The sequence below is a fragment of the Periophthalmus magnuspinnatus genome, chromosome 12, assembly GCF_009829125.3.
Source record: "Periophthalmus magnuspinnatus isolate fPerMag1 chromosome 12, fPerMag1.2.pri, whole genome shotgun sequence".
NCBI classification, from domain to species: Eukaryota; Metazoa; Chordata; class Actinopteri; order Gobiiformes; family Gobiidae; genus Periophthalmus; species Periophthalmus magnuspinnatus.
Window position 1 is genome coordinate 1455425 of NC_047137.1, and position 21996 is coordinate 1477420.

General features: G+C 43.1%; 2 protein-coding genes across 2 annotated transcripts in view; both read left to right on the forward strand.

Moving 5' to 3' along the window:
• Window positions 1-21996, forward strand: part of krr1 (KRR1 small subunit processome component homolog) — an 87891-nt gene that overhangs the window by 51263 nt on the left and 14632 nt on the right. The window lies entirely within an intron of this gene.
• Window positions 601-21742, forward strand: LOC129456690 (pancreatic secretory granule membrane major glycoprotein GP2-like). The gene is made up of 9 exons (XM_055225598.1): window positions 601-814; window positions 1777-1923; window positions 7399-7589; window positions 12278-12420; window positions 16289-16475; window positions 17788-17858; window positions 18062-18215; window positions 20881-21010; window positions 21601-21742. Exons 1-9 carry the CDS (start codon window positions 631-633, stop codon window positions 21723-21725), a joined length of 1332 nt encoding a protein of 443 aa, XP_055081573.1. The 5' UTR covers window positions 601-630; the 3' UTR covers window positions 21726-21742.

A 21996-nucleotide genomic window follows, 5' to 3' on the forward strand; every position in this document is an offset into this window, starting at 1 on the left:
AACATAAAAGGTAGCTTTAATCAATGTTTCCTCTTAAATATTATTATAATGCACAAGTTAGTGTAATCTCTCATTTGTCCAGGAGTGGTCTATGGTAGAAAAATGTTCAGATGTAGTTAGCTGGACTAGGTCCACCCCTTTATAAAAGTCTGAATCAGAATTACTTTTATTTATATCTAAGGGGAAATTATTTACATGACAGAGATGTAGCCTTTGCCACTCAGTTTTAATACTTGTATAAGTAAAAGTGCAGATACTACTAAAGTAAAAGTATTGTATGGAAAAAAAAAGGATTTAAAAGTATTAAAGCACCTATTTAAAAATGTACTTAAAGAGTAAAAATTAAAAGTATTTTGAAGCCTTCACGAGTCCTCAAAATATGCACACATGTAGTGATTTTGATAAAGATTTGTGCTGAATTTTATTCAAAATAAATGATTGAATTAAGATTTTTTCCTAGCTGTTTCTATTTGTATATTTTTTTTGCTCAAACTATGAGCATGTTAAACATAAACCCTCAACCTTTTCAGCAGGTCTCAAACAATAATGAAAAATATTTTAATTACCACACTTTAAACGTGTGTGTGTTTGTAGATGGACAAACTGTTGAACTTGAATCCTGCCGCTCAGATGGAGCTGCTCAGTGTTGTAGCATCGGAGGAGCCAGAGACCACAGAGTTTCTGTTTTTAACTCAAAAGAAACCCGCTGTGACCAGGAGAGGCCCCTCGGAGATGCTTCAGGACACACTGCCTCTCCTCCGGTCATTCGCAGCCAACAATGTCAGCATCCAGGATGGGGTTATACACTGGACAGGTAAAGGTGTAAAGCAGTGTTTCTCAAGCTGTGACACATTTACATGTATTGTTGGTGGTATGCAAGCTCGGTCAGTCCATACTAGGACAAACCCACAAACTGAAGAGCTGTAAAAGTTGGAGTTTTAGCATAATTTTATTCATTTTATTCATCTATTTCTCTTCAGAACTATAGTGACAATGATTTAGTCCACTTTTAGACCTGGTTTAGCCCTAGATTTGTCCTGCTATAGTCCTGCTATAGTCCTGCTATAGTCCTGCTATAGTCCTGGACCGAACCTGGTCCGAACCTGGTCAAACTTGTATAGTCATTTTTTCTTTAGAACTGCATTAACAATGATGTAGTTCACTTTTAGACCTGGTTTAGCTGAAGATATGATCTGGAATAGTCCTCCTCACTTGCTTTATGCATTCTGAACATCCTAATTATTCACGTCAATGAGTTTATAAGTGCTTCACAATTTTCAGAGACCAGAGCAGAGCTTTGCTGTCATTGTAAAGCTAGCAACTAGCACTTCCCGATACTCGGAAATCCTTATTAAGTCTGCTGTGTACTGTCTGCATCAAAATATACTGACCTCAAGATCTGCTTATACAATATATCTGTACTGAGGCAAGACACATTTTGCTCAAGATAATAATAAATAATAATGCCTTACACTTGTAATGCGCTTTGTCAAAGCGCTACACTATAGTAGTTATTCATTCATTTCCACACATGGTGGTGATAAGCTACTATTGTAGCCACAGCTGCCCTGGGGCAGACTGATCCTCCGACCTTAGGGTTGGGGGACCAACACTCTAACCAATGAGCCACTGTTGCCCCTATATATATATATATATATATATATATATATATATATATATATATATATATATATATATATATATATATATATATATATATATATATATATATCTCACCATTGTATCAGATGCTGTAATTTGTGTGTCTTTTGTCAGGTGCAGATGAGTGCCTCTCTAACCCCTGTCCTCGGAGCTCAATCTGTTTGAACACTCTGGGCTCCTTTAGGTGTTTGTGCAGAGATGGGTACTACGACGTTAGTGCCTTCTCAAGGAAACCGACCCCTGCCTCACCTGCCTGCAACGGTAGATCAGACTTTTCTTTGGCAGAAAACACAAAATTCACTAATTTACAAAGCGGGTGTAGCAAAAGCAGCACTGAGACATAATGAGATGCATATTATCTGCAGACAATAATAATAATAATAAAAAACATTATTTTTGACAACCCAGATGTAAAAGCCAAAAGTAATTATCTGATTGGCAGTAATGTGGCGGTCCACCCCTTTATAAAAATCTGAAGCAGAATTACTTTTATTTATACAGCATCAAAGGAAAAATTATTTGCTCTACAGAGATGTAACCAGTGGTGGAAGAAGTACTCAATTACAGTGAGGCAAGTATTTGAACACCCTGTGATTTTGCAAGTTCTCCCACTTAGAAATCATGGAGTGGTCTGAAATTTTCATCTGAGGTGCATGTCCACTGTGAGAGACATAATCTCATAAATCATTTATTTGTATGTTACTGCAGCAAATAAGTATTTGAACACCTGAGAAAATCAATGTTAATATTTGGTCCAGTAGCCTGTTTTTGGTCCACTCCTCCACACAGATCGTCTCTAGATCAGTCAGGTTTCTGGGCTGTCGCTGAAAAACAGAGTTTGAGCTCCCTCCAAAGATTTTCTATTGGGTTTAGGTCTGGAGAGTGGCTAGGCCACTCGAGAACCTTGATATGCTTCTTATGGAGCCACTCCTTGGTTATCCTGGCTGTGTGCTTCGGGTCATTGTCATGTTGGAAGACCCAGCCACGACCCATCTTCAATGCTCTAACTGAGGGAAGGAGGTTGTTCCCAAAATCTCGCAATACATGGCCCCGGTCATCCTCTCCTGGAGCCCTAGTCCGAGGGAGATTGATATGTTTAGCTTCTTCCATTTTCTAATAATTGCTCCAACAGTGGATCTTTTTTCACCAAGCTGCTTGGCAATTGCCCCGTAGTCCTTTCCAGCCTTGTGGAGGTCTCTTCTGCATTTTGACAGTTCTTTGGTCTTGGCCATGTTAGTAGTTGGAGTCTTACTGATTGTATGAGGTGGACAGGTGCAAAAATCACAGGGTGTTCAAATACTTATTTGCTTTACGGTATGTTAAGTACAATTTTTTGCTCCGGTATTTGTACTTTTACTTAAGTAAAAGTATCATATGAAAAAAATCTACTTTAAGTATTAAATGTATGTATAAATGTAAGTATTTCGTGCATATTTTGAGGTCTTATAGGCTTCAAATGTAGTGATTTTGATACAGATTTGTGGTGAATTTTGTTCAGTAGAAACAATTAAATTGATTGTTTTTTTTCTGTCTGTTATCTGCCATCTCTTGACCATAAACCACTCAGACTTTTCAGCAGGTCTCAAATGGTAATAAATACTTTTACTTTTTAATCCAGTTCAAAAATGTAGTGGAGTAGAAAATACTCCCAAATGTGGATACTTTTTACTTTACTTTTACTACTTTAAAATTTACTTAAAGTACTATTAAGTATTTACTTAAGAATAAAATTAACTAATACTTTTACTTTGCTATGTTCCTATGAAATTTTGTTTTTTAACAAATAAAACTAAAGTGAAAATAAACATACAAAAAATGTACTGCCTCAGAACATATGTACATCTTTATGTGCGATTATACAGAAGTAAGATGATCTGAATATTGCATCACGGACTGTACAAGTAGAATTTGTGGAATTAGCATTTATAGTGGCAAATTTGGAGCAGATTTTCATACTTGGAACTCTGAATGTGAGTCAGTTAGAGTTACCAAAATTATTTCTATTTGTCTAAATGCCAGAATAATTGGAGAAAGTTTTTTTTTTTTGTTTTTTTTTTTTTTTTTGTGTTTTTTGACAATTTTTAATTATTTTCTTCAAAGTCAGAAGATTACATACATTTCATTAGTATTTTGTACTATTGCCTTTAAACTGTATGACTTGGGTCAAATGTTTTGGATATCCTTCAGCAAGCTTCTTTCAATAGTTGGCAGGAATTTTGGCCCACTCCTCCTGACAGAACTGGTGTAACTGAGCCTAGTTTATAGGCCACCTTGCTTGAACATACCTTTTCCGGTCTGCCCATAAATTTTCAATACAACTGAGATCAGGACTTTGTGATGGCCACTCTAAATCTTTGACTTTGTTATTAAGCCATTTTGTAACCAGTTTGGCAGTATGCTTTGGGTCATTGTCCATTTGGAAAACCCATTTGTGCCCAAGCTTTAACTTCCTGGCTGATGTCTTGATGTTGCTTCAGTATTTCCACATAATATTCTTTCCTCGTGATACCATCCATTTTGTGAAGTGCATCAGTCCCTCCTGCAGCAAAACAACCCCACATACTGCCTTCACCGTATTTCACAGTTGGGGTGGTGTTCTCATTAAGGTCAAACAGTTCAATTTTAGTTTCATCAGACCACAGGACATGCCTCCAGAACTTAGTCAGATTACAGTTTGCAGGGACAAAGACCATGTTTCCTTTGGAGTAATGGCTTCTTTCTGGCAGAGTGGCCTTTCCCCCATGTCGGTGCAGTATTCATTTCACTATGGATAATGAATCAGAATCAGAATCAGAAGACTTTTATTGCCATAGTCTGTGAACACAGTTCACAAACTAGGAACTTGCTTCGGTGAAAAAGTGCAACATAAACACACTGAATAAATACAAATACAAATACAAGTAAGGGCATGCACAAAGTTACAAAGATATGCTTAAAAAAATCAAATGAAATACTTAGAGGGAGAAAATATGTACAATAGCAGCATCAGAACAACAGTGCAAAGTGGCTTATTAAAGTGACCGGTGTTATAAAGTGTCCAGTATAGTGCAGATATTATAAAGTGTTCATGAGACAAACAGCAGAGGGGAAGAAACTGTTCTTATGGTGAGAGGTTCTGGTCCCAATGGACCGTAGCCTCCTGCCAGAGGGAAGTGGCTCAAATAGTCCATGTCCAGGGTGAGAGGTGTCAGCTGCTATACGGCCTGCTCGCCCCCGAGTCCTGGAGACGTACAGGTCCTGTAGAGATGGAAGGCTGCAGCCAATCACCTTCTCAGCAGAGCGCACAATGCGCTGCAGTCTCTGTCTGTCCCTGGCAGTGGCCCCAGCGAACCACACAGTGATGGAGGAGGTGAGGATGGACTCAATGATGGAAGTGTAAAACTGCACCATCATCTGGACTGGCAGCTTGCGTTTCCTCAGCTGCCGCAGGTGGAACATCCTCTGCTGGGCTTTCTTGATGAGGGAGCTGATGGTCGGCTCCCACTTGAGATCCTGGGTGATGCAGGTGCCCAGGAAGCGGAAAGAGTCCACAGTGGTGATGGGGGAGTCCGTCAGGGTGAGGGGAGGCAGGGGGGCTGTGACTTTCCTGAAGTCCACGATCATCTCCACTGTCTTCTGGGCGTTGAGCTCCAGGTTGTTGCTGCTGCACCAGGACACCAGCCGGTCCACCTCCCTCCTGTAGGCAGACTCATCGCCGTCCGAGATGAGTCCGATGAGGGTGGTGTCATCCGCAAACTTAACCAGTTTGACGGAGTCGTGGCTGGAGGTGCAGCAGTTGGTGTACAGGGAGAAGAGCAGGGGAGAAAGTACACAGCCCTGTGGAGATCCTGTGCTGATAGTCCGAGTGTCCGAGACATTCTTCCCCAGCCGCACGCGCTGTCTCCTGTCTGTCAGGAAGTCAGTGATCCACCTGCAGGTGGAGTCCGGCACGTTGAGCTGAGCGAGCTTGTCCTGGAGCAGAGCAGGGAGGATGGTGTTGAATGCAGAGCTGAAGTCCACAAACAGGATCCTGGCGTAGGTTCCCGGGGAGTCCAGATGCTGGAGGATGAAGTGAAGGGCCAGGTTAATGGCGTCGTCCACAGACCGATTGGCTCTGTAGGCAAACTGCAAAGGGTCCAGGAGGGGGGAGGTGAAGGACTTGAGGTGGTGCAGGACCAGGCGCTCAAATGACTTCATGACTACAGACGTCAGCGCCACAGGTCTGTAGTCATTAAGTCCAGTGATCCTGGGCTTCTTGGGGACGGGGACAATGGTGGACAGCTTGAAGCAGGCTGGAACGTGACATGACTCCAGGGAGGTGTTAAAAATGTCCGTGAAGACAGGAGCCAGTTCCTCAGCACAGTGTCTAAGGGTTGAAGGAGAGACACCGTCTGGGCCCGCGGCCTTACGGGGATTCTGCTTCCTGAAAAGCTTAGTCACGTCCTGCTCCACAACTGTGAGGGCAGTGGGGGAGGAGGGGGGGTCCGAGGTGGGTTTGGAGGTAATGTCCATGATGGTGGGGGAGGAGGGGGAGGGGTGTGAAACTTCAAACCTCGCATAAAAGCCGTTTAACTTTTCTGCTAGTTGTTTGTTGTCCACGGCGGGAGGGGCTTTGGGCCTGTAGTTGGTGATTTGCCTAAGCCCTCTCCAGACAGAAGCAGAGTCGTTGGTGGAGAATTGCTGCTCCAGACGTGTATTGTATTTCGCTTTAGCCTTTTCCACCTCTTTGCTAAACGCATACTTGCAACGCCTGTAGCCTTCACGATCTCCTGCCCTGAAAGCCATCTCCTTTTCCCTCCTCAAATGTCTAAGTCTGGGTGTGAACCAGGGTTTGTCGTTGTTAAAAGTCACCCTGGTGCATGATGGAACGATGCTGTCCTCACAGAACTGAATGTATGACGTCACAGTGTCTGTGTACTCATCCAAACTGTCTGTGGCAGCCTTGAACACATCCCAGTCTGTAGTGTCCAAACACGTGCGAAGCTCCTCCACAGCCTCACTGGTCCACTTCTTAGAAGTCCTCACAGCAGTGACATACTCTTACCATCTTCAGCCTGACATACTCTTACCATCTTCAGCCTGACATACTCTTACCATCTTCAGCCAGCATCTCCTCCTGCTTTTGTTCTTGGGTTGAAAGGCACATTTTGGACCAAAGCACATTCATCTCTAGGACACAGAACCTGTCTTCTTCCTGAGACGTATGATGGCTAAATAATTCCATGATGTTTATATTTGTGTATAATTGTTTGGACAGATGAAAGTGGCACCTTCAGGCATCTGGAAATTGCACTGAGGATGAACCAGACTTGTGCAAGTCTAGAATTCTCTTCCTGATAATCTTGGCTGATTTCCTTTGACTTTCCCATGATGTTACACAACAAAACAGTGTGTTTCAGGTGTTCCTTTAAATATATCCACAGGTGTGTCAAGCTTCCAAAGACATAAATATCATCTGGGTTTTCCCAAATGGTTTAAATGCATTGTAATCTTACTGTATGTAAACTTCTGACTTTGAAGAAGGTAATGAAAAATTGTCTTTAAAAATCCTTCTAATTATTCTGGCATTTAGCAAATATAAATAATTTTGGCAGTCCTAATTGACCTAAAACAGTAAACATTAGTCTGATTTCATATCACAGTGAGAAAAACACAAAACAAAGGTGTCTATATGGTGTATGCAAACTACGGGTTTCAACTGTAGACTGGATTAACCCAAGTGGTATTAAAGAGTTGTTTTTATTTCTCTCTTCTCAGATAAAGGCATGTTCAGTCACTGTCTGGGCCAACGGCTGATGGGAGGAATCTCAAAATTGTACCTCCGTTCTCAACTCAAGGGGGCACTGAAGGTGTCCTTAAACCAGGGCCTGTGTGAAGTAAACGAGACAGAGGATTTCTACTTCTTTAAGATTCCACGAGACCACAGCCAGTGTGGGACCAGGAGATGGGTTAGTCACTACTACTTATACAATGACTACTTCAACTACACTTCAACTACTTCTACTACAACCCCAATTCAAATGAAGCTGTGTAAAACAAAAACAAAAAAACCCAAAAAAAACAGAATACATCCATCCATCCATTTACTTCCGCTTATCCGGGGCCGGGTCGTGGGGGCAGCAGTCTAAGCAGGGACTTCCAGACTTCCCTCACCCCAAACACATCCTCCAGCTCCTCCGCTGGAACCCCAAGGCGTTCTCAGGCCAGCTGAGAGACATTGTCCCTCCAGCGTGTCCTGGGTCTTCCCTGGGGCCTCCTCCCGGTGGGACATGCCAGGAACACCTCCCTAGGGAGGCGTCCAGGAGGCATCCTGAGCAGATGCCCGAGCCACCTCAGCTGGCGCCTCTCGACGTGTAGGAGCAGTGGCTCTACTCTGAGCTCCTCCCATGTGACTGAGCTACTCACCCTATTTCTAAGGGAACACCCAGCTACCCTGGGGGGAAAGCCCATTTCAGCCACTTGTATCCGCGATCTTGTCCTTTCGGTCATTACCCAGAGCTCATGACCCTAGGTGAGGGTAGGAACTAGTCCTTTTAACAACAATCAATAAGCGTTTGGGAAATGAGGACACTAATTGTTGAAGCTTTGCAGGAGGAATCCTTTCCCATTCTTGCTGAATTTAATTCAGTGGCTCAGCAGTCTCGGTTGTCGTATTTTGCGCTTCATAATGCGCTTGAGGGGGGAAGGCGCTTGAGGGGGGAGCGGAGCGCTTGACTGAAGGTGGCGTCCATGAAACTTTGAGCGGAGCTCACGAGACTGTGCGAGATCTAAGATGGCGGCGCCCTGCTGCTAGAGACACAAAAACAAAACAAAAGTTATTTTCTACTGGAACTTTATTTCTTCTTTTTCTCTCCCTCTTTCCATCCGAACTCGTGCAATATACCCACAACCCTGGAATCGCTTGAGGAATATATCGACGACTGTTTCACCCGACTGTGCATCAATATGAACCAGGATTTAACCAACTCCGTCAACAACTCCACTCCCAGTAATGAAAAAAAGAGACTGCGTATGGCTTCAACACCAGACTCAGGTACTACCCACACAAACAACCCATCCGACCCCTCATGCTGCGCAGACATCGCCGACATCGCCGTCATTCTCAGCTCAATTGACACCAAACTCACCGCAATGGACAATAGAATAGCACTCATCGAACTTTTGCACCAAGAATTCTCCGCACTCCGACACAGCCTGGAATTCAGTCAGGAACAGATACAAACACTCACCGAAGAAAATAAATCATTGAAAAAATCAGTCAGCACACTCACTACACAGGTTACAACAATAACAACAGAAAATAAAGCAATGAAAGAAACCATACTGGACTTACAGTCACGCAGCATGAGGGACAACCTGGTATTCACCGGCATCCCGGAGCAACCCACAGAAGACGCAGAGAAACTAGTCAAAGATTTCATCACAACACAACTCAAACTCCCAGCTGCTACAGTAAACGCCATCACATTTCATCGCGTGCACCGCATGGGACCAAAAAACACCACACCGGACAATAAACGACCCCGGCCAATCGTGGCCAAATTCGAGCATTACAAACAAAAACAACACGTACAGAATCAAGGAAGACAACTGAAAGGAACGAATTATGGACTGAATGAACAATACCCAAAAGAAATAATGCAGCGCCGCCAAAAACTCAATGACATGATTCAACAATGAAAGAAAGCAATCATTGTTTCGGACAAACTTTACATAAATGGACAGCTATACCGGAATACAGAAATAACCCCTTGGCTTTACTAAACTTTCCAATACTGTAACCTCTCCATAACTCAACAACACACAGAACCTACAGACACACATGCATACATCCCTTCTTCCCCCCACGCATACACAGACACGCGCACACGCACGCAGACACAGACATACGGACATACACACGCACGCACGCACGCATGCACACGCGCACTCTCTCCCTCTTTCTCTTGCTCGCTCTCTCATATACAAAACTGATTCATATAACCCAGGTCTCAACTAACTACTTTAGACATATAGAACTGCACTAGTCTCCTCACTCCCAGTTAATAACTCTATCCAATGGCTCTGGACTATGACTCTCCCTTTTATCTTTATTCATTCTCTTTCTCTCTCCTACACTCGCACTCACTTGCAGACATACATATACTGCCATGCCTCTTCTTTCTTTTTCTCAACCCCCTATCCAATTTTGTTTATTTTATATCTACTTCTTATTTTCAAGTTTCAACATTTTTTTCCTGTTATCAGTTCATTCAAATGATGCATTTACTGTCTGCTCTGTCTTGGTTTTGCACACCTAACACAAACACATGTGCATACAGACACCAAACACATTAACATTTGTCACTTGGAATGTGCGTGGCATTCGCACACAGGCGAAAAAGAAAAAAATCTTCAGCGAACTTCATAAACTAAAACCAGACATATGCCTTCTACAAGAAACTCACTTATCAAATTCAGATCTTGATCTACTACAATTTAAAGAATTTAACAGTATATATTCATCTACATACAACAGCAGACAACGAGGAGTATCAATCTTAATACACAACAAACTTATATTCAACCATCTCTCGACAATAACTGACCCTGAGGGACGGTATGTCATCATCAATGGCACCATGTCCAACAATAAATTTACAATAGTTAATATATACGGACCTAACACCGACGACCCCTCATTTTTTCACTGTATATTCTCAAAATTAAACGAAGCTTCAAATATAATCATCGCTGGAGACTTCAACACAGTACTGGATTCAAACCTTGACCGCTCACACATCGCAGGACATAATAGACACTGGCATTCCACAGACACAATAAAACAATACATGACAGACTTTGGACTTGGCGATAGTTGGAGATTGTCACACCCACACAAAAAACAATACACGCGCCACACATTTTCAATTGGAGACAGGTCTAGTACCTGCACTCTTTTACTACGAAGCCACGCTGTTGTAATACGTGCAGAATGTGACTTGGCATTGTCTTGCTGAAATAAGCAGGGACATCCTTGAAAAAGACATTGCTTGAATGGCAGCATATGTTGCTCCAAAATCTATATGTACCTTTCAGCATTAATGGTGCCTTCACAGATGTACAAGTTACCCATGGGCACTAACACAATCCCATAACATCACAGATGCTGGCTTTTGAACTTTGCACTGATAATAATCTGGATGGTCCTTTTCCTCTTTGGCCCACAGCACACGACATCATGATCCACACACTATGTGGAGAAAAAAAGGCACAGCACACCAACATCAAAACTTCATCCCCACTGTAAAACATGGTGGAGTGAGCATCATGGTTTGGGGCTGCTTTGCTGCCTCAGCGCCTGGACGGATTGTTGTCATTAATGGAAAATGAATTCCAAAGTTTATTGAGACATTTTGCAGGAAAACTTAAGACCATCTGCCCGCCAACTGAAACTCCGAAAAGAATGGGTGATGCAACAGGACAATGACTCGAAGCCATTCTTTTGTGGAATTACTTGTATGCTTTAACAGAACAAAATACACCTTCTGGAGTCCTTACTTCAACCTGATTGAAATGCTGTGGCATGACCTTAAAGTGATTCACACAAAATTGCAATTTAATGATCTGATAACAAACTTTTATACACACACCTGCACTTGTTATTGATGTTTTTTATGGACTTATTTGTTTTGATTGTTTTTTCGGTTTGTGTTGTATTTTAAACAGGGCACCCATGAAAAAGAGCCCAAGTGCTCTCATTGGGTCCCCCCTGTATAAATAAAGATAAATAAATAAATAAATAAACACCAGACATCCCAAGAATATTTCTACACTGAAACAGTTTTGTGAAGAGGACTGGTACAAAATTACACCAGATCATTGTGCAGGTCTGATCTGTAACTACAGGAAACGTTTGGTTGAGGTTATAGCTGGAGGGTCAACCAGTTATGAAGTCCGAAGGTTCACATACTTTTTCCACCCTGCACTGTGAATTTACATGTTATGTTCAATAAATACATAAAAATATGTTTGTGTAGTATTATTTTAAGCAGACAGTTTTTCTATTTTTGTGACTTAGATGAAGTTCAGAGCACATGACCAATTCATGCAAAACTCCACATAATCCCAAAGGGTTCACTTACTTTTTCTTGCAACTGTATATAGCTTTCGCTTTGCATGGTACAGTTTTAACTTGCACTTGGAGATGTAGCAACGAACTGTGTTAACTGACAATGGTTTCCTGAAGTTTTCCTGAGCCCATGTGGTAAAATCCTTTACACTTTTGTGTCTATTTTTAATACAGTACCGCCTGAGGGATGGAAGGTCACGGGCATTCAACGTTGGTTTTCAGCCTTGCCGCTTACATAGAGATTTCTCCAGATATTATGGACCATAGATGATGAAATCCCTAAATTCCTTGCAATTGTACCTTGAGAAACGTTGTTCTTAGATTGTTGGACTATTTGCTCACGCAGTTGTTCACAAAGTGGTGAACCTCACCTCATCCTTGCTTGTGAATGACTGAGCCCTTCGGGGGTGGTCCTTTTTATAACCAATCATGACCCCTCTTTAAGAAACACAATTTCCCCTGCAAGAAGAAAATACCTTAATCTGACTTTTGCAGCTATAAAAAAAACCCCTCTTATCTATGCAGGTGAATACAAGCCACATCGAGCTGCAGAACCTCCTTACTGTGAGCGGAGGAGGAGGCAGAGGGGCAAAGGTCCGACTGCTTTGGAAGTGTGTGTATCCACGGCACTATCTGCGCACGGCTCAGGTCGGACTGGAGCTAGACAGGTGAGGAACTGAACACATTTTCTGATACTGCAGCTAATATCTTCAGCATTCTTTAGGGTGTGATGCTAACGGTAGACACTGCTGTCTGAAGTTCTGTTACTAAAGTTGGACTTAATTGGCCCTCGCCACTCACGAAGTGATGGCGAGGGGCATTGTTCTTCCTGGGTTTCTTATTATTATTTTTTTCCCCCCCCTGGGATCGCAATTTTCACCCCCTGAACGTCAACGAAAAGTCTCACATGGGGGTATCAAATCGACCGGCTTGGCAAAAAATTCAAGAAAATATGCATCACGAAAATGACCCACACACACTGGCTCGACGGCGCCACCTAGAAAATTCAAAATTTTAAAATGAATTGGGAGCCGACACGTATTTTTCACCCTAGCTTGACGAAAATCACACCAGTGATAGAGCTCATGGAGACAAGCAAAAAAGCCAATCATAGTGCGGCCCTAGGACGGACAGGAAGTCGGCTATATTGAATCGAAAATTTGCCAAATTTTTCGTTGCGTGTTTTCAAAACACTACTAGTCTCAGGTTTTTGGTCCAAATGAGCTCAGATTTCACATGCCACATCCAGACACATGGGTTTTCAGAACTTATCCACGTTTTCTCCGAATTCCACACGGTTCGCCCGGACGCCGCCACCGAAATACGCCTTCGTTTCCTGTTTTTTCGATGTCCTCTCACGACCACAGGCATTGCCCTACAGAGCTCACATTCACATCACATATGTGAGATTGGGGCATGAATGGAATGCAATATTAATTTTAATCAAAATGAACACTATAGCGCCCCCTACCATATGGGTGAAACGCAAACATTATCGGATTCCTACGAAATTCGGGGAATAAATTGGGGGCATGACGTGGACCAAAAAATAATATTACAGGCATAGGTAATTTTTCACACTTGGCCACCAGGGGCGCAAAGACTCCAAATAAAATCATTTAAAAATGTCTGACACGCACATGCATTGGTCTACACAGCTCAAATTCACATCACACGTGTGATGTGAGGGTATTAATAAAATGGATTATTAATTGTTATAAAAATGAACACTATAGCGCCCCCTACCATAGGGGTGAAAGCCAACATTATCGGATTCCTTCGAAATTCGGGGAATAAATCGGTGGCATCAGATGAAACAAAAAATTACATTATGGCTATGAGTAATTTTCCACGGTTAGCCACCAGGGGCGCAAATACTCCAAAAAAAATCATAAACAAATTTCTGACACGCACATGCATTGGTCTACACAGCTCAAATTCACATCACACGTGTGATGTGAGGGTATTAATAGAATGCACTATTAATTGTTATCTAAATGAACACTATAGCGCCCCCTACAGTATTTGTAAAATACACAACTTTGTCCGATTGGCATGAAACTTGGGGAGATAATTGTGAGCATTAAAAGGGGCAAAAAAAAGTCAATTACACCATACCTGTATTATGTACATGCTTGCCGGTGCAAAGCCACAGACCCCTCTCATATAGAGTCAGGGCCACACAGCCCAGGGCCACACTGCATATTAACATTGTTCTTCGTTTTTCTGCCAAAACAATCGCATTTTTCACCCCCTGAACATTCACGAAAAGTCTCACATGGGGGTATAGAATCGACCGGCTCTGCGAAAAATTTCATAAAATTGGTGTCGGGACAATGTCCGAAGCACACCGGCTCGACAGCGCCACCTAGAAAATTCTAAATTTTTAAATGAATTGGGAGCCGACACGCATTTTTCGCCTTAGCTTGACAAAATTCACACCAGTGATAGAGCTCATGGAGACAAGCAAAAAAGCCAATCATAGTGCGGCCCTAGGATGGACAGGAAGTCAGCTATATTGAATCGAAAATTCGCCAAATTTTTCGCTGCGTGTTTTCAAAACGCTACTAGTCTCAGGTTTTTGGTCCAAATGAGCTCAGATTTCACATGCCACATCCAGACACATGGGTTTTCAGAACTTATCCACGTTTTCTCCAAATTCCACACGGTTCGCCCGTACGCCGCCACCGAAAAACGCCTTTGTTTCCTGTTTTTTCGATGTCCTCTCACGACCACAGGCATTGCCCTACAAAGCTCACATTCACATCACATATGCGAGATTGGGGCATGAATGGAATGCAATATTAATTTTAATCAAAATGAACACTATAGCGCCCCCTATCATAGGGGTGAAATGCCAACATTATCAGATTCCTACGAAATTCGGGGAACAAATCAGTGGCATCAGAAGAAACAAAAAATTACATTATGGCCATGAGTCATTTTCCACGGTTGGCCACCAGGGGCGCAATGAATTGAAAATATATTCCCATGGAACTTTGACGTGCATGTCTATGAAACGTATCTACTCCTAGGTTTTTCAACCGAATGAGCTCAAACTCCACATGCCACATCTATAGATCTTGTTCATCAATAATCATCCACGTTTTGGAAATATTCATTATGGTTTTGGTGTAGCTCGCCATCAAAAGTTTGTTAATTATTGAATACAAATTCCCACACCACTTTCACATACGTGAAACCTTTCTAGTCCTACATTTTTCATCCAAATTACCTCAAATTCCACATACAGCATGTACACATGATTATTGTCAATAATCATCCACGTTTTGGGGATATTCTTTCTGGTTTATGCACAGCACACTGTCAAAATATGACTGCTTTCCTGCATATTTGATTCCCTCTCACAGACACATGGATCAGCCTAAAAAGCTCAAATTCTAATCACTGATGTGGATTAAAACTGTGAATAGAGAACCATAATAAACATGTGGCCAGTGACCTCCATAACGCCCCCTACTGTACAGGTAAAAAACACAACTTTGTCCGATTGGCATGAAAGGTGGTGGTGGTGAGATCATTGTGGACCTCAAAAGAGGCAACCTCCATTATAATGTGTTGGTCACACATATTTATGTAGAAACTGTGTGAAGGGGGGCGGATTGCGGCCGTGGGGTGGCCGGGCGGGGAAAATGGTGCGTGGGGGCGGTGGCCGGCCCCGGGCGGTCGCATGGGGGGGCAGTCGCGCGGGGGGCGAGGGCCATCATCGCCGCTTGCGGCTTTAAATTGAACTTTATTTCAACACAATCTGACCGAAAATAAGTTGTAATTATAACAGGATAGCTGAGTTGTGCCACATGAAAAAGCACAGTGCTTATAAAATACTATTGTAGCCACGCCTGCCCTGGGGAAGACTGACAGAAGTGAGGCTGCCTGTCTGTGCTATATAATTGACCTAAGTCTGCTTAACAGTGGCTTTTATAATATTCATACTTATGTTTCAGGCTTTTAAGTTATGAAAGAGAGGGTATTATGCTAAACTTTTTTAAGCTACTACTTTGCTTCAGGCATGAGGGAACAACATTAAAACATTTTTGTCATCCATGCATGTTCGAGCAATCTAGCGGTCTCTCCCAGGCAGTATTACACCCCTCTTTATGTTTAGGTATACGAGACCTCGTGTCTTGATGTGGAACAGCAAGAAGAGAGAGATGGTCTAATATGAAACCAAAACTAATTCAACATTTGAATAAATTGTTTTCTGAGAATATAGCATTCCACATCAGTAAAAGGTAACTTGGTGATCTAAATATGTTTATCTATGTTTTAGCTATTAATAGCCCATAAAAGTGTAATACCTCCACTTTTAGATCTTTAATCTCCTCCCATGTTTTAGCCTCTGCAGAGCCTCCATGCTCAGTGTTTAAGTCGCTTTAGGCTTTAGTGATTCGGGAACAAGCTGTAACCTCCAGAGTCACTGCTGCCCCTACAGTATCGTAAATCATAAATGGCTTCTGTAAATATTTCTTTAATAAAACCATTATATGCGTTTCTGTCTTCTATTCCTTTCCCCAGGCCCTTGTCCTTTTCTATAGTGGTCTATAATTCTTCTCTGAAGCTGCCTCTCACCATGGGTCTGTATAAGGACCATTCTTATGGGTCCATTTACACAGATGCAGTGACGCTGAGTCCAGACGACACACTATACTTTGAGGTTGCACTGCAGACTTCACATGCCTTCATCCACAATCTGCGACTACAGGTATGACAGTTAAATTACATTTATTTAAACATCAAATATTACGCATTTTCTGTATTGTAACAGACCTTTAAACATGGTCTTGAGTACCTTTTGTTTTGGCATCTTATGTTTAGAACTCAAAATAATGAGCATGTATGGAACACCAGATATTAATTTCCAGTTTTAGTGCACTCCAAACTAGAATCTGGTGTAGGGCTCCAGCTACTGGCAGCAGAGGGAATTGCCATGGAAATAAATTGATGTTGGCTTGTAATGAACATGCTTCGCCATAGTAAAAAACAAAGTTTAATGTGTCAACTGGACAAATGTTGTAGGATGTGAAGATGTTTTTTCTGCTCATCCAAGCCGCTTCTTCAGTTCTGGTCAGATTGCTGGTGCCTTCTATCCATTTGAAGGGAGGGGCTAACTACACTGAAACTGTAAACAGCTTTTGTCTGAGTGTTACTTTGGTGAAACTAAACACTTACTCCATAAGAGAATGTACAAAGACCATTGTAAGAGCTCCTGTGGACTCAGCAGGGACTCCCAGACTTCCCTCACCCCGGACATGTCCTCCAGGTCCTCCGGTGGAACCCCAAGGCGTTCCCAGGCCAGCCGAGAGACATAGTCCCTCCAGCATGTCCTGGGTCTTCCCCGGGGCCTCCTCAGCTGGTTCCTCTCGACGTGTAGGAGCAGCGGCTCTACTCCGAGCTCCTCCCGTGTGACCGAGCCCCTCACCCTATCCCTAAGGGTGCGCCTGGCCACCCTTTGGAGGAAACCCATTTCAGCCGCTTGTGTCCGCGACCTTGTCCTTTCAGTCATTACCCAGAGCTCATGACCATAGGTGAGGGTAGGAACGTAGATTGACCGGTAAAGCAAGAGCTTTGCCTTCCCGCTCAGCTCCTTCTTTACCACAACGGACTGATACAGCGACCGCATCACTGCAGACGCTGCACCGATCCGCCTGTCAATCTCGCGCTCCATCCTTCCCTCACTCGGGAACAAGACCCCGAGATACTTGAACTCCTCCACTTGAGGCAGAGACTCTCCACCCGGAGAGGGCAAACCACCTTTTTCCGGTCGAGAACCATGGCCTCGGATTTGGAGGAGCTGATTCTCCATAAAAGACCCGAAAGTCTTATCACTAACACTGGCATAAGGTCATGTAACCAATAACTTGCAGGATACAGAACATAATAAATATTTAGAATTAAATCTGTAAATAATGTAACATTAACGGATGCATGAATAAATAATTATTATTGTGTATTGGTAAAGTGCTATACAACAAAATAGTGTTATAATGTGTTGTATTTCCGATTGACTCGTTCAGGTGGAGTCCTGCTGGGCCACAGAAAGCCCCGACTCTCAGGACCCGGTGCAAGGGATGTTTCTACAGGACAGGTGAGGCTCTATAGTAAAACATGGGAAAGCACATTTGAGGGGATGGGACAAGATCTCTTGAGATAAAACGGATAAGGTGCACATGTAATTATTATTATTTTTTTTTTATTGTTAAAACATGACCTAATCTGCATCTGGTCTATTGGTAATTGTCTCATTCCTCATGGTCATTTTTATCACTTAAAACTCTCTTCCATTCTCAGTTGTCCGGTGGATGACACGTTCTCCTGGCGCTCTAAGAACGGAGCTTACTGGAGCTGCAGATTCTCTATCCGGATGTTCCTCCTGCCTCTGGGTCAGCCTCTGTATTTCCACTGCAGAGCGGCCGTCTGCGGACCACAAGAGAACTGCTACAAGGTACAACAACCAAAGTACTCACGCCTGGGCTCACTGCACCTTGGTCTGTACTTTTATATAGTGTATTAGCTGCTTTATATTGAATGCTTCTTTGATCTATGTTTATGACATTGCGGTTGTGGAGTGGACTGTTTGTTTTTGTTGTTTTGTTTGTGTTGTGTTTTAAACAGGGGGCTCATGAAAAAGACGGCTCAAGTGCTCTCATTGGGTTCCCCTATATAATTAAAGATAAAGAAAGTACTCTCGCCACAGGAAGATGGTTCCTGGTTCACCTCCCATGCCACCCAGGCCTTTCTGTCCAAAGTTTGCAATACCTGGCTCACATTAATTTGATATGTGTAGCACTGAATTGAGCTGATATTGACCAGGAAAAGGTGACACGTCAAAAACGTAATCTTCGAAAATGACTGGTAGAAGTGATTTAGCAGAACAAGCTGATCCACAAGCTGAAGCTATCCATCCATCCATCCATCCATTTTCTTCCGCTTATCCAGGGTCAGGTTGCAGGGGCAGCAGTCTAAGCAGGGACTTCCAGACTTTCCTCACCCCGGACACGTCCTCCAGCTCCTCTGGTGGGACCCCACCATTCCCAGTGGCATTCCCACGCCAGCCGAGAGGCATTGTCCCTCCAGCTTGTCCTGGGTCTTCCCCGGGGCCTCCTCCCGGTGGGACATGCCCGGAACATGTCCCGGAGGCATCCTGAACAGATGCGCTGCTCCTCACCCTATCCCTAAGAGTGTGCCCGGCCACCCTACGGAGGAAACCCATTTCGGCCACTTGTATCTGGAATCTTGTACTTTACCCAGAGCTCATGACCATAGGTGAGGGTAGAACCGTAGATTAACCAGTAAATCAAGAGCTTTGCCTTCCAGCTCAGCTCCTTTACCACAACGGTCTGATAAAGCGACCGCTGCACTGATCCGCTTGTCACTGTCATGCTCCTTCCTTCCCTCACTCGTGAACAAGACTCCAAGATACTTGAACTCCTCCACTTGAGTCGAGAACCAGCTGAGGAGCTGATTCTCATCCCAGCGGCTTCACACTCGGCTGCAAACCGCCCCAGTGCCTGCTGCAGGTCCTGGCTTGATGAAGCCATCAGGACAACATCATCTGCAAACAGCAATTCAATTCAATCCAATTAATTTATTTTTGTAACGCCCAAAATCACAACAACAGTTGTCTCGAAGGGCGTTCATGTTTTGGTTGATGGGGGAAACCAGAGTACCCGGAGGAAACCCATCCAGACACGGGGAGAAACATGCAAAACTCCACACAGAAAGGCCTGGGCGACCCGGGGATCAAACCAAACCTTCTTGCTGTGAGGCATGAGTGTTGCCACTCAGCCACCGTGCTGCCTACACACAAAAACAAAACAACAGGAAAAATCAGACAAAACAAGAAAAATCGGCCAGGCGGGGAGGAGGAGAGGGTCCAGCTGTCATCGGGGCATCTGAAAGAGTTACACTCCACAAGGGGAGTGGGACAGGGGACAACATGTGAATAGCATTGCTGATGAGAAAATAGGAGATGAGAGCAGAGATGAGATCTTGTGGTTCCCAAACCAGACCCCCTCCAGCCTCTGGCTGCACCAAGAAATTTTGTTGAACCTCTGATTCGGGAGGAGCAGTGTGGTTTTCTTTTTTCGTTTCGTTCACGGAACACTGGACCAGCTCTACACCCTCCATCGGGTCCTTGAGGGCTCATGGGAGTTTCCCTTCTCCAGATCCACAAAACGCATGCTGGTTGGACATTCAACCATGTCCCTCATGGTGTCCTTTGGGGAGTGCTCCGGGAGTATGGGGTCCAGGGCCCTTTGCTAAGGGCTGTCCGGTCCCTGTATGACCAGAGCAGGAGCTGTGTTTGCATTGCCGGCAGTAAGTCAGACCTGTTCCCAGTGCATGTTGGACTCCGCCAGGGCTGCTCTTGTTACATCCGGTTGAGAGAAAAGCACAGCCAACTTCCCTGTCTACAAATGCACAACTTCTTTCCTCAAAAAATGTTAAAATGCAGAGGACTAATTTTCTACAGAGGCCACAAAGTGTATTTGACTTTACCTTGCCTTTACCTTGAATTGGTCATTCAAGTACATTCATTTGAAGACTGAAATAAATTTAATAAACAATTTGTATACATGTTTTAAATTCAAGGGTGACAGGAGCTCAGTTGACAGAGTGTTTGTCCAGTGATCTGAAGGTTGGTGTTTCAAATCCCGTTCTCAACATAAACACTGGTATAGCGGTCAGATCCAATGACTCACAGGTTGGAGGTGAGATTTTAGCTCCCACAGACTTGAACTCTATTTGCAAATTGATGCTCATTAGTCCTGGACACATCTGCACCTGCAGATGGGAATGGATCTCTCCTTCACTATAGGTCTCCTCAAGGTTTCTTTCTTTCCCGCTTGGATGTTTTTGTTTTTTTTCCCCCTTACCTGAGAAGGACCATCTAAGGACAGGGGATGTTTGGGAACAGTTATCCATTTGCTTATTTTGTCTGTTTCACTGTTGATTTTCCAACTTTCTGTTGGTTAATTCTCATCTTCAACCCTAAGAGGAAACTCCTGTTGTGATTTTGGGCTTTACAGAAATGAGGTGTGTGCGCGCGCAAAACGTTTTTTTTTTTTTTTTTTCCTCTTATAAAAATCAACATGTAACCTTCTATTCAGAACTGCAGTGACCAGAGAAGGAGGAGATCTGCGTCTCCTTCATACACACACGACGAGCGAGCTGCGGTGGTGTCAGTGGGACCTCTAGTGGTGACCAAGAGGAGAGCATCTTTGGACAAAACATCTCACTGTGAGTTTAATTTTGAGTTTTTATTATTTGTGGGGTTCAGCTTCCTGTGTTATATGCAACTTTTCCAGAAGTTCTACATTTTGTGGTATTTTGTTAGTCACTATAGAATCTTCAAATTTTTCATTATGTGGTGGAAGCGGTGGAGAAAAAATGCAGCTTCATTTCACTTTAAATAATTTAATGTCCAACAACGCCACCCCAGGAATTTCACCTGGAGAATATAAAAGGCTAAGCCTAAGGCACACAGGTAAGGTAAGGAGGCCAAAAGACTATTCCAATTCAAAGATGCTTATTGAAGGCACAAATAGTAAAATTGCATGGCTTTATTAAACTAGTTTAGCTAAAATCTGAATATAACCCAGGACAAAACGGGAGCGTCTGTGCAGCTCAAATGTGTAGCACTGAATTGAGGTTTATATCTGTGGTCTATCCAGGCATTAGTCAGTATAAGTATAGATCGAGGTTTTCGGTATACCATGTATTTAAATGTGTTATTTTTTCTGGTGGAGGTCTTGCACTTGTTTGAGATGTTATTCGGTTGCTTGGAATGTTCCACAGTGTGGCATTAAACCCTTTGTGTGTCTTTGCAGGGTCAGAGCACATGACTGTGATCACTGTTGTAGCTGGATCCATTGGACTTTTGGCTGTAACTCTTTTTTTTGTTTCTGCTATTAAAGCTGTTATGAAATACTATGAACAATTTCCACTCAAATAAAGAACCTTGAACACTGATCCATCACTTTATTTTTTTTGTCATTTGACTACATGGTAGAAGAACATATCTGCTTGCAAGTGCTAGCTGTTATTGTGTCCTTAGGCAAGACACTTATGTGTGAGTGTTGGTGGTGCTATGCAAATTGAAAAATATAAACTGTAGTAATGGTATAAAAGTATGGGAACAGTATGTAAACAAAACAAATAATTGAAGTGACTGAACTGTCTAGATAATGAATTACTTTCACGCCGCTAGAAAGCGCACGCTCTTA

Bases quoted from the DNA above. Each gene is read 5' to 3' on its own strand.
- LOC129456690 (XM_055225598.1), top strand. From the start codon at position 631: ATGGAGCTGCTCAGTGTTGTAGCATCGGAGGAGCCAGAGACCACAGAG. The intron at 1,924-7,398 runs GTAGATCAGACT...CTCTCTTCTCAG, and splicing joins TGCCTCACCTGCCTGCAACG to ATAAAGGCATGTTCAGTCAC. The intron at 17,859-18,061 runs GTGAGGCTCTAT...TTCCATTCTCAG, and splicing joins GGGATGTTTCTACAGGACAG to TTGTCCGGTGGATGACACGT.